Genomic DNA, 12,822 nt, shown 5'->3' with positions numbered 1-12,822 from the left:
TTAGGATGGATCTCTGAAGCATCAGTGTCGGGGTTTTGAAGGTGAGCAGCCCAAACCATGATGGCCCTGGTGAAGCCTGAGAGCACGGCAGGCGGCTCAGTGGGCCAGAGAGGCCGCTTCAGGGAACCCCCAAGAAGGACCCTCTCATTATTATCATCAATATTTTCACCCACTGAACTCTTACACACGTTGGCCACAGCCTTAGGCAAAACTGCTCCGGAATGCAAGACTGCAATTGGAGCACATCTAGCAGACGGCACGGAGGTCTTTCATGTGGCCTGCTGGGAAGGCAAAGCACCCAACTGGCAGTTAAGAAAAGAAGAAGAGATTGGATTTATACCCCACCCTTCACTTGGAGTCCCAGATCAGCTGCCCCTCCCCACAACAGACACCCTGTGAGGTGGGTGGGGCTGAGAGAGCTCTGACACAAACTGCTCTTTTTCAAGGACAGCTGTGCCAGAGCTTGTGACTGACCCAAGGTCACATCAGCAGGTGCAAGTGGAGGAGTGGGAAATCAAACCCGGTTCTCCCAGATTAGAGCCCGCACACTTAACCACTACACCAAAGGCACCTTCTCTAATCTCTGCAGATGTTCCAGCGGCAAAGGCCTGGGAGGATTTCCTGACCATTCCCCTTCCCTCCTTTATCAGAGCTTGTTGCCTTATATCCTATGGCAGAAAAGAGCTCCTCCACCCCTGAACCCGAGCCTGACACACGGGTAGTTGAGGGAGGAAGACGGCTTCAAGAGGGAATTGGGTAAGCATACGGAGCAGAAGTCCATCCGTGGCTATTAGATAGGAACTCTCGGTCTGGGGCAAGGGATGCTCTGTCTTCTTGGTGCTTTGGGGGGGGGTCAACAGTGGGAGGGGCTCCTAGTGTCCTCCTGGCCCCACTGCTGGACCTCCTGATGGCACCTGGTGTTTTTGGCCACTGTGTGACACAGAGAGTGTTGGACTAGATGGGCCACTGGCCTCTTATGTGACTAGCTCTCAAAGGCCCGATGTTGCTGCTGGTGCTCGTGTTCTTATCCGCGAGATCAGCCACAGCCAGAGAAAGGCCAACATGACTCCTTGTTGTATATGGACTTGGGGTTGGGGGAGACCCAGGCTGGACTAAAGGCCTGCCTCCTCCAATCTGCAGAGGGAGGGCAGAAAACGTGCAGGGGGGGGCATGAGCAGGAGCCCTCCTGGATTTCCACACTGGGAAAGGCCTGAGAGAGGCTGGGGGGGGGCGGAGTGGGGAGCTGCTCCCTGCAGCGCTGCTGCCCTTGCTTGGATCAGCCCCCTGCTCGCCTTGCTTCCACCACCCCTATGCACTTGGGGGGTGGATCTGACTTTCGGCTCCAATCCTCTCATTCCTCCGAGTCCACCCACTGTGAACACCTCGTGGTCCTTGGACCCAGTGGTTAAGAGTAGCAGGGCTCTAATCTGGAGAACCGGGTTTGATTCCACTCTTCCACGTGACGCCAGCTGGGTGGCCTTGGGCCAGTCACAGCTCTCTGAGCTCTAAGCACCACCTCCCCTCCGTTGCGGGGGAGAGGAAGGGAAGGCAATCGTAAGCCCGCTCCGAGGGTCCTTGGGAAAGTGAAGAGCGGGATATAACAACCAACTCTTCCTATTCTTCTTCTAAATGCACATTGATGGGGTCCAAACCGGCAGAGACCAAGTCAGTGATCTTGGAGATGTGAAAGAGAACTCACTGAAAATGTGAACTCAGTTTGCAAAAGCAACAAAAAGGCCAACGCTCTGTTGGGGATTATTAGGAAGGGAACTGCTGACAAATCAGCCAATATCATCATGCCCCTGGATAAATCGAAAGGGCAGCCTCATTTGGAGAACTGTGTGCAGTTCTGGTCATTGGAAAAAGTGCAGAAAAGGGCCACTAGAATGATTAAGGGGATGGAACACTTTCCCTATGAAGAAAAGTTAAAGAGGTTAGGGCTCTTTAGCTAAGAGAAATGACTGAGGGGTGACATGTTCGAGGTTTATAAGATTATGCATGTGATAGAGCAGGTAGAGAAAGAGGTACTTTTCTCCCTTTCTCACAATACAAGAACTCCTTGTGGGCACTCCATGAAATTGCTGAGCAGTCGGGTGAGAACGGATAAAAGGAACATAAGAACATAAGAGACGCCAATGTTGGATCAGGCCAATGGCCCATCCAGTCCAACACTCTGTGTCACACAGTGGCCAGAAATACCAGTGCCATCAGGAGGAGGTCCACCAGTGGGGCCAGGACATTAGAAGCCCCCTCCCACTGTCGACCCCCTCCCCAAGCACCAAGATGACAGAGCATTACTTGCCCCAGAGTCCCTATCTATACCTTGTGGCTAATAGCCACAAGCACATCTTCACCCAAAGAGTAATTGACACGTGGGATTCACTGCCACAGGAAGTGGCGGTGGCTACAAACATATACAGCTTCAAGAGAGGATGGCGTAAACATGTGGAGCAGAGGTCCATCAGTGGCTCTAAGCCACAAGGGACAGATGGAACACTCTGCCTGGGGCAAGGGATGCTCTGTCTTCTGGGGGGGGCGCAGTGGGAGGGCTTCTAGTGTCCTGGCCCGACTGGGGGACCTCCTGAGGGCCCCTGGGTTTTGGCCACTGTGTGACAAAGAGTGCTGGACTGGATGGGCCATTGGCCTGATCCAACATTGGCTTCTCTTATGTGCTTAATGGTAGGCAGGCCAAGACTGGAGCACCTTGCTTTGGCTTTCAAGAGCCAAATCTTTGCAGGGAGGGCAGGTGCAGCCTTTGCTATGACAAGCCAGAGCAGTAGCAGGAGCCACACAATGGCTGGAGGGAGCAGCCCTCACCTCCAGCGGCTGGGGAGAGGACTATTGATGTGGAGTAGGCTCTGCTCATCCATGGGCACCTCTGCCAGGCCTGGGGGTGGGGGCCCTTCTCCAGATAAAGCTTCCCCCCCATCCACAATCAACCAGCAAGGGCAGCCCGGCTCTCCCGAGGCCAGGCTGCATTTTGAGCGCCCCCCGCCCCCCCTTTCTCCAAGGAGCCGGGAGCAGCATGCCCAGTCCCCCCCTCCCTCTGTCCTCCTAACCCCCCTGCAAGGCTGCCGCTCAGCACACAGAAGGGCAAAGCACGGGGACCCCTGGGCTCCCTCGCCCGACCTCATGATCCTTGCGCTGGGAAGGGCCCTCACGTCGCGGCGGACTTATGGCCACCCTGGAGGGCACCACCCAGGGCAGGAGGTGCTCAGAGCCGGCTTGCCGTTGCTGCCTAGCCAGCCTGGACTGACTGCCCCGGCGGCCTCCCCTCCAGGGGCCGACCCTGCCCAGCTCCTGAGACCTGAACAGACTCTGAGCTAGCCTGGGCCGTTCAAGTCGGGGCCAGTCATCCGGCGGGGGGCCAAGTCACAGCTGACCTAGAGCAACCCCCCCCCCCGCAGAGCGTTCCCAAGGCAAGAGGGGCGTTCGGAGTTGGGTTTGCCATCGCCTGCCTCTGCGCAGCAACCCTGGCTGTCGCCCGTCCAAAGCACGAACCAGGGTGACCCTGCTCAGCTGCCGAGATCGGATGAGACGGGGACAGCTGGGGGGGCACCCGGGACGGGGCAACCTCATCCCACAGATCAGATGCAGAAGTGGTGGGGGTTTTCTTTGCAGCACCGTTGTCTAATTCTGCCTTCAGACCCTATGAGAAAGGCAGATGAGAATGGAAAGACATCCTGTAGGGCAGTGCAGGATTCTCCTGGCTGGAAATTGGGAACTGGAATCCTTATACGTCATGAGAGGCCGAGATGGAAAAACAGAAGACACTGGCCTGCCAGCCTTCTGGGGTAATGCTAGTTTAACACCCATTATCTCACCAATGAGGGGTCGTGTATCACGACGAGGAAGTACTTCTTGAGGCCTTTCGCCAGGCGTTAGTGAGATTGATCCGTAGAGAAGCCCCTCGTTAGGGCGCCAATTGAGGTGCTGCTCGTTAGGGTGTGGGGTGCAGGGTTCACGATGCAAAGACGACAGGACACAAACGGCTGCAGGAACTGATCAGAATGAATGAATGAAGGAACCTCCTCCTCTCATGCAGCAGCTTTATTTATCCAGCTTTATTTTTCCCCCTTCTCCCTCCCTCCCCCTTCATAAGGGAGTTACAAACATTAGAGCATCCTTTTTGAATGTGTGTGTGTGTGTGGTCACGTTCTCTCAGGCAAGCTCTGTTATCTTTGCCACCCCCACTCTCTCAAGGTTACTGACTGCGTAGTGAGCAGTAAACAGAATCCATCTCGGCCTCTCATGACATGTAAGGATTCCAGTTCCCAATTTCCAGCCAGGAGAATCCTGCACTGCCCTACAACATCCAATACACTCAGCAGAACCACCGTCCAAGGCCTACAGCCCCTAGACCAGTGGTGGCGAACCTATGGCACGGGTGCCAGAGGTGGCACTCAGAGCCCTCTCTGCGGGCACACGTGCCATCACCCCAGCCAGGCCCAGTCCATCATTAAAGTGTCAAATTCTCTACCAAATAATTTTAAGTAAATGAAAATTTGGGATGTTTGGATCATCTTAAGTTAATGTATGAGTGGTTTTTTTCTAAAGTAAAACCTCAGTATTCAGGTTAAATTGCCGTGTTGGCACTTTGCGATAAATAAGTGGGTTTTGGGTTGCAGTTTGGGCACGCGGTCTCAAAAAGGTTCACCATCACTGCCCTAGACTGTTCCCTCATCTCCTGACAAGGCAGAGTGGAACAACAAGATGCCCCCCCCCACGCCACCCTCACCAGCTCCGAACTGACCCTCGGACAGCTGGAGCCCTTTTGAAATACGCACCTCAAAGCTCCTCTCCAGCCCTGAGTGCAAGGGGGGGGGGATTCCCCCAAGTCATAGACCCCAGTGAAGCCTGGTGCATGGGAAGCACCCCCTTGCCTCTGCAGGGGCCGAACTGGATTGGATCAGGGCAACTGGTCTGCTACGGGGGGGGGGGGCAAAGAAACACCCCCTCCGCCTAACCGGACAGCTGCGAAGCCACCACACCCTTCTTCCCCACCTTCCTGGCCAAGGAGGCCCAGCACCCAGGAGTACCTTTTCAGCAGCAACTGGGGGGACTTCCGAGTGTGTGTGTGTGCGCGCGTGTGTGTGTGTGCGGGGGGGGGGATCTGCTCCTGGGAGCCTGGAGAACAGGCCCAACTCGGACACCAGCAGGCGGGGCCAGGCCTGGAGAGGGGGGGCGCGGGGGGGGGGGTTTCTCCAAACAGGACCTCTCCTGTTTTCTCCTCAGCTTGATGGAAACATGGGCGAACTCCAGCTCAGCCGCACCCCCAAACTCTGGTTGCACAAACTGGCCGGCTGGCAGGCCTGCACTCCTGGCTTCTCTGTGCCTGCCGACCGCTCAGCGCCGTCGGGAGGGGCAAACAGGGTTAGAGGTGAGACTGAGGATGGCCCCGTACCTGCCGGCCACTCCGGAGCCAGACCCCCCTTTTTTGGGGGGGGGAAGGTCACCAAGACCATCACCCAGGACTCCCCCTCCAGAGGAATGGCAGCGCACCACCCCCAGAGTAACCCTTGTAATCCTCCTGCCCCTAGTGACTTGGGGCACAGCAGCAGAGCTCTGCCCCCCCCCCCCCCGGGGGAGGGAAAGCCCCTAGGAAGGTAGCCGCGCTGCTCATTTTCCACCCGAGGCAGATGCCGTTTCCTCTCCGGCAAAGTGGGCTCCAAGGCCGCTCAGAGTCCATTGCGTGAAGAGGGGTCCCTGCTCCAGCCCCCCCTCCGCACGAGACAGACCCACGCAGAGCTCCAACGGTCCTTTATTGCTTGGGACTCCAGACACCCAACCTCCGCCACGGGGGGGGGGGAGCCACACAAGGAGCCAGAGCCCCAGACGCCAGGTCAAAGCGCCCCTTGAGTCAAGCCCTTGATCTTGTCCATGTTGTGATCCACGGCTCCCGAGAGGAACCGCACCCAGCTCTCTTCAGAGGGAAGGCACACGTGGCTGGCCCTGGGGAGGGAGGGGGGGGAGAGAAGCCGTTAGGCGTGGACATGCCACCGCCAGCCCGAGCCCCAGAAAGACTCACCTGCAACCCCACAAGCCACCTACAGCTCCGGGCTCTTGACAGGCCCATGCCACTCCACCTCAACTCCTACATCGGAAGAGCCCTGCTGGCTCAGGCCACGGAGGGTCCCTCCAGTCCAGCCTATCCTGCCTCACACAGCGGCCAGCCAGCTCCTCTGGAGGGCCAACAAATGGGCAGAGAGGCCGAGGCCTTGCCCTGAGGTTGCCTCCTGGCTCTGGGATTCAGAGGCTGACTGCCTCTGAACATGGAGGCTCCCTTTAAGTCACCACAGCTAGGAGCCACTGATCAATCTGATCTCCATAAATCTGCCCAATTCTCTTTTAAAGCCATCGACACCTCTGGCCATCACCACATCCTCTGGCACTGGATTTCACATTTTAATCACTGTGTAAAGTCGTATTTCCGTTTGCTCATCCTGCGTCGATGACCTTCACTGGATGCCCTTGGGTTCTAGTACTTGGCGGCGGGGGGGGGGGAGCTCTCTGGGTCAGCTCTCTCCACCCTATGCATGATTTTATAGATCTCTATCATGTCCCCCCCTTACTTTTCTCTGTGCTCAACGGAAGAGTCCCGGCAGACTCCTCAGCCTTTCCTCATAAGGTTGCTCAACCCTCGAGTCACCTTGGTTGCCCCCTCCTCTGTACTTTTCCCAGTTCCGTATCATCCTTTTTGAGATAGGGGGCTATGAGCTCTACACGGTATTCCGAATGGGGTCACACCATAGACCTATACAAGGGCATTGCAGTATCAGCCGTTTCCTTCTCAATCCCTTTCTAATAATCCCTGACACAGAGCTTGCTTTTTTCACCTGCGCAGCACACTCTGGGTGGACACTTCCATTGAGCTGCCACCACGACCCCGAGATCTTATCACTGGATAGGAGACCACTGGAAGCAGGGGGGGTCCCACAAGGATCGGTATTTTGGGGGCCGGAACTATTTAACTTATTCATCAGTGACCTGGAACCAAGTTTGCCGATACACCAAATTATTCAGGATTGCAGACTAGATGATGAGGGGACTTGGAGCCCCTTCTCTATGAGAAAAGGCTGAAGGGTCTGAGACAACTAAGGGGGGGGGGCATGATGCAGGTTTACAAAATTATGCATGAGGTGGAGAGAGTTGAGCAAGAGAACTATTTCTCCCTCTCCCAAAATAGTAGAACTGGGGGTCATCCAGTGAAGCGGATGGGCAGTAGGTTCAAGACAGACGAAAGGAAAGACTACTTTACACAGAGTGATTAAAACATGGAATTCATGACCAGTGGATGTAATGATGGCCACAGGAAAAAACAGCCTTAAAAAGGAAATTAGACAGATTCACAGAAGATAAGTTTGGCCTCGCTGGTGGACCTCCTGATGGCACCTGGGTTTTGGCCACTGTGTGACACAGAGTGTTAGATTGGATGGGCCACTGGTCTGATGCAACATGGCTTCTCTTATGTTCTTAAGTCTATCAGTGGCTACTAGCCATGTTGACTGACAGGAGCCTCCACATTCAGAGGCACTAAGCTTCTGAATCCCAGAGCCAGGAGGCAACATCGGGGAGGGCCTTGGCCTCTATGCCCTACTGTTGGCCGTCCAGGGAAGCTGGTTGGCCACTGCGTGGGACAGAAGGATGCTGGACTAGCTGGACCCTCACTACTGGTCTGACCCAGCAGGGCCCTTCTGGTGTTCTTATCAGGGGAAGGCCTCAGCCCCTCTGCCCTGTTGCTGGCCCTCCAGAGGAACTGGTTGGCCCCTGTGTGGGGCAGGAGGATGCTGGGCCAGATGGACCCTCACTGGTCTGATCCAGCAGGGCTTTGCTTGTGTTCTTATGAGTGGAAACATCACAACCCCACAAATATAGCTTAATCCTTCGATCAAAACTCTGCAGGTGATCTTGAGATAAAGAGTTATAAATGCTGTGACTTCAACAACATGCACATTTTCCCAGCCAATTTATCTCCTGGTCACAGCAAAGAGACAAAGTTTCTAGACCGCTGTGGACAAACGCCCCCCCTCACTCCAGTAGTTCAGCCTTGCATTCTACTGTATCCTCCTTATCACAGGAACCCTTTGGCAGATTTTTGGCAGAGACACCAAACGTGGGCCTGATTCCTCCATTCCCCGAAAACAGAGAGCCATCCAGCTCTCGGTTATGCAAATGCTGGGTCAGGAAAAAACAGAGGGGTGTGTGTGATGGTCTCCGTCTGACTCTTGGCTAGAATGTGCTACACCCAAGGGGAAGAAGTCCTGGGCAGCCCAGCGGCTGGAGCGTTCTCTCTCTGTTCCCCTTCAGGAAGGAAGATCAGAACACGCCTCGGGCTGGGTGGCAGATTCCCCAAGGAGAGACCATGAATCCCCAGGACACAGGAGAGACGTTTCTCCTCCAACGTGCTCTTCTCCATGGAAGGGCTCAAACCACAAAACATGGCGTCTTGACCCCAGGGACTCCGTCTTGACCATGTGGGGCCAAGGAACACCGGGGGGGGGGGGGGATGGAATCTGCATTCTTCAGTTCTGTAACTTCCAAGGAAGGCTCGCCTGTCCCAGGTAAGGGTGAGAGGACCACCTTTCCTGTGGGGCGCCCTTGGCTCAGCCTGTCAGTGGGCAGCAAGGTCCCAGGCGGGATTCAAGTTGAAGTGACTCCGGTTAGGTCCCCGTGGTCGTGGCAGACAACTCGGTGAAAACGCCCCAGGCTGGCTGAGGGGGCACCAGCAAAGTAGACTGCGAAAACCAGGCTAATCCCATCCTGACTCATCACATCTGGATGCAGGGAGCGCCCCGGCTGCAGGCAACTCTGCAAACCTGGCCACTGTCCAGAATTATTGCGTCCACTGTGGAAGAAGCCCCCCCCCCACTCACACACACACTCACTGGACAACCTCCATCATCTTCTTCAGCACGGCAGCCAGCTTCCCGGCCTGCAGGAAAGGAGAGGGGTGGGGTGGGGTGGTGGAAGGCTCAGACTGTCAAAGGGGATTCCTGGGTTTCCTCCTGAGCTGCGCCCCCCCGCCCCCCCTCGAGGCCTTAACTCTCCAGGGGACCAGTGGGGACAACGACAGAGGGGGCGACACGGAGGAGGGGGGGAAGAAGAAGAGTCTGTCCCACCAGCAGGGTCCACCCCGGGGGTCCTTTGGCAGGAAACCCACCACCGCTTCGGGGCGCAAGATGCCAGGGGTGCTATGTCTGGGGCCACGAGCCCTGGCTCGGCAGAAGCAGTGGAGCTGGGGCTCTTCTGGCACCCCATTGCAGCCCTTTGGCAGCCGGAGCCACCAGCCCACGGCACCGCGACCCCCAGGCATGAGAGCAGCAAGCCCAGCCCTGCAGCACAGGCAGGCAAGAGCCTCCCACTCCCTACGGGGCAGCGCCGCCCCCCCATGTGGTGCCCCCGCTGGACACTGTTCCTGGCGCTCACCAAGGGCTTTTGGAAAGTGGGAGGGGGGGGTGGGAGGACTTCTGCCCAGCAGGATTTCTGACTGGTTACTGGAGACCTCACTGGCTGCGCAGATTTTTAAAAACATTGTTTTGGTAGCAGCTGCCGCAACAGCGCAAAGATCTTCACTGCGTGGCTGAAGGGAAGCTCCATACATGCAAAGGAACATTTTTAAACAATACGGTCATTTTTAAAGAGATCTTATTAAGCAGCGCCGTTGCCAGAAACTATAAGGAGTTACTACATTCCCCAACATTTCATGGTCGGCCCTGTTTCCTGCAGCAGCCGTTCTGTGGTTGTGCCCCACACTCTGTGTCAGAATTCCAAAAGTGCCCACGAACTCAAAAAAGTTGGGCCCCCCCCCCCGGGGGGGGGGGTCCTCTGGGCATGGATGAAAAACTTGCATTAGCTTGCAAAGACCCCTCTGCCCCTTGAAAAAATGATCTGGCAGCGAGGTAAGCACAGGAAGTTGACAGCAGTTCAAGATTGAGATAAAAGAAAACCAGAAAGACCAAAACTGATGCTACTCAAACCCCTCACGAAACCCCAGAAACAGCTCAAAATGGGCTCCCCTTTTTTTACCCCTTACAGACACCCCAAAAGGCTTTACGATGTGCCCGTCAACATCTTCTGGTGGTCCCAGGGACACATCCGCCTCGACCAGGGCCAGGGGGCCTTTTCAGCCTGGTGGAACGAGCTCCCAGTCGAGATCAGGGCCCTGCGGGACTCTTGACAATTCTGCAGGGCCTGCAAGACGGAGCTCTTCCGCCAGGCGTTCAACGAGGGCAACAGACGTCCCTCCTTCTTTACTGGTACATCTGTGAGGTTTTAATGTCAATGACAACGGCACCGGATAAAGGCCACTGTGGTATTTTACTAGTGTTTTAACTGTGTGTATTGTATTTTTATCCAATTTGATGTAACTCGCCCTGAGCCTGCCATGCGGGGGAGAGCAGGATATAAGTCGAAATGAATAAATAAATAAATTCGTACCATGAAATGCAGACAACTGAGCAACTCCCTCCCAAAGACAAAAGTACGAATGGAGAAAGGAAGTTTTCCTGGAAATGATTCTAGGGAAGGCCCCCCCCCCTTCCTGGGGGGTTGCCCCCCCACCTCAGAAAGAGGCCCCGGCTGCCAAGTCCCCAGACAAGGAGAAGATCTCCCATCCGTACCCTGCCCACCATTGGGGTTACTCACATTCAGCCGTAGAGTCAGGCGGTTCACAGGAGGATACGTGCTGAGCACCAACTCATCCACGCTATGGAACGCGAGAGAGAAAGAGATCAGATCAGGAAAAGGGCAGGGGTCCTGAAAGGTGCCAGTTTGGGGAAGAGAAAATATGCCTCCCCCACGCCCACAGAGGAGAGAAGCTTTGGTGAGGCACTTTCCTGCAGCCCCATCGCTCTCCCTCCGAGGGCGTACGGACAAGAACCAGACCCTCTCCCCTCCCTTGGAGGAAGGACAGGACAGATACCGTGCAGCCAACGACAACAAGCACCTGGTCCCCACCCGGCCCTCTGCCCAGGGCAGCAGCACTTGCCCCTCCTGCAGGGCTCCGACCGGCAGCCTCACCTGGGACTGATGTCGCCCGCGGCCTCCGTGAGGCCATCCAGCTGGGCGACCTGCTCTGCCGTGTCCGCTCTGCCCCAGGCTCTCACTGCCCCCAGCGATTTCTTCAGGCACGCCTTGGCCGCCTTCGCCAGCCCCACGCAGGGGCCCAGCAGCTGGCGGTCAGCCTCTGACCAGGAGACGTCTCCGCCCCCCACGGAGCCCTCCTCTTCGTCCTCCAGGGCATCCCGGTTGGGGTCTCTGCCCTCTGCCTGCGCCTGCACGGGAGCACACAGGGCTGGACCTCCCACCCACAGGCAGTCCTAGCCTGACCCCCCCCCCCCGGGAGGGGGCTTAGGGAAAGGGAAGCCCTCCTGGACTCTCCGTCTGCTAACCTCACGTACCATCTAAGGCCCAGCTGAAAAAGGTGCAGGGGGAGAAGCGGAGAGACCAACCTCCCCGGGAGGGCAGCAAGCCAAGGGCCCAGATGGGGCTCTGGGAGCCCCCACGGAGTGTGCAGGGAGACCCCAACCAAGGCAGGGAGCTTAAGGGTCACAAGAGAAGAGGGAACCAAAGCTGCCGGGGGGGGGCGGGAGAGGAGGGAGAGGGGGTCTGCCCTCAGCCAGCAGCATCCAGGCAGGCTGTGGTCTCTGGGGACACCTTCCCCTGCCTTCGCTGTCCCAGGCACCCAAAAAGAAAAGCATCCCTTTGCAAGAACCACAGAACTAGCTGTGGAAACAGGGGGAAAGACCAAAGCAAATGAACCGGCTGGGGTACAGAGGGAAAGGAAGCCACCGGCCCACCGCAGGCCAGGGCAAGCAAAACACACCCATCGAGCGAGCCGGCGTTTCCTGTAGCAAGAAGTCAAGGAAGGGGTCTCCTTCTGTCTCCAGAACCCCCGCATCTCCCCCCCCCCCAGATAGCCTCTGATCCAGTTCTTCTGTGAGCCCAAAACTTCCCCATCCGTCAGTGTAGAGCACAGAAAGACAGAGCTACAAGGCTCCTTGAGAGACCATCTAGTCCCACCCCCAGCACAGCACTGGAGCCTGAACAGCAGGCCAACCTCAACTTACCCACCCTCTGGATCTCCAGCTATGCCATGATTGTGCATTTGGTGGATCAGAAGAGGATGGCACAGGATGTCATCTCCTCCAATAACATCCTGCAATGGGGGGGTGGGGTGGAGAGGCGGGGGGGGGGGAAGGAAGAAGAAGAGTTGGATTTGTACCCCATGGCCCTTCACTGCCCAATGGGAGTCTCAGAGTGGCTTACGATCACCTTCCCTCCCTCTCCCTGCCGCCACAGGCACCCTGTGAGGGAGGTGGGGCTGAGCGAGCTCTGAGAGAACAGTGACTGGCTCAGGGCCACCCAGCTGGCTGCAGGTGAAGGAGTGGGGAATCAAACCCAGACCTCCAGAATAGAAAGTGTCCCCCCCCCCAGGAGGACAGCTGCCCGCCCCTGCCCCGCGAGGAGGAGGAGGCGAGCCGATGCCTGCCGCCGCCCTCCAGCCTACCTGCTCCATCTCCCGCAAGGCATCTCTGACGATCCCCAGGCAGGCGGAGAGGGCCGAGGCCACGGCGGCCGCGTTATCTGGGCGGGAGGCGGGCGCGGTCAGGCGGGGGCAGCAGGGGCTCCTGCTCCCGCTGTTCCCGGGCAGGGATTCTCTCAACCCCCCCCCCCCCCCCCGCGCCCCCCCCCCCCCCAGGAGGCGCCCCTCCCCCCCCCCCCCCCCCCCCCGCCGGGCGCTCACCTCGAGGCAGGGCGGCCGCTCGCTCGCAGGCCTCCCAGACGCCCCCCGTGGAGACGAGCTGCTCCCGCGACAGCCTG

General features: G+C 57.3%; 1 protein-coding gene across 1 annotated transcript in view; it reads right to left on the bottom strand.

The window, feature by feature from the left end:
• Nucleotides 1-5,751: 5,751 nt before the first annotated feature.
• Nucleotides 5,752-12,822, bottom strand: part of CCNDBP1 (cyclin D-type binding-protein 1) — an 8,820-nt gene continuing 1,749 nt past the window's right edge. The window contains exons 2-7 of the mRNA XM_015408421.1: nucleotides 12,746-12,819; nucleotides 12,509-12,585; nucleotides 11,020-11,273; nucleotides 10,645-10,705; nucleotides 8,886-8,932; nucleotides 5,752-5,952 (exon numbers count right to left, since the gene is read on the bottom strand). Coding sequence (XP_015263907.1) covers nucleotides 5,844-5,952; nucleotides 8,886-8,932; nucleotides 10,645-10,705; nucleotides 11,020-11,273; nucleotides 12,509-12,585; nucleotides 12,746-12,819 — 622 coding nt within the window. The 3' untranslated portion in view covers nucleotides 5,752-5,843. The remainder of the gene's footprint in view (nucleotides 5,953-8,885; nucleotides 8,933-10,644; nucleotides 10,706-11,019; nucleotides 11,274-12,508; nucleotides 12,586-12,745; nucleotides 12,820-12,822) is intronic.

Source organism: Gekko japonicus, unplaced genomic scaffold (assembly GCF_001447785.1).
Source record: "Gekko japonicus isolate JY-2015 unplaced genomic scaffold, Gekko_japonicus_V1.1 scaffold784, whole genome shotgun sequence".
Taxonomy (NCBI): Eukaryota; Metazoa; Chordata; class Lepidosauria; order Squamata; family Gekkonidae; genus Gekko; species Gekko japonicus.
Note: the sequence above shows the minus strand (reverse complement) of the source record. Positions and strands in the feature narration are given on the sequence as shown.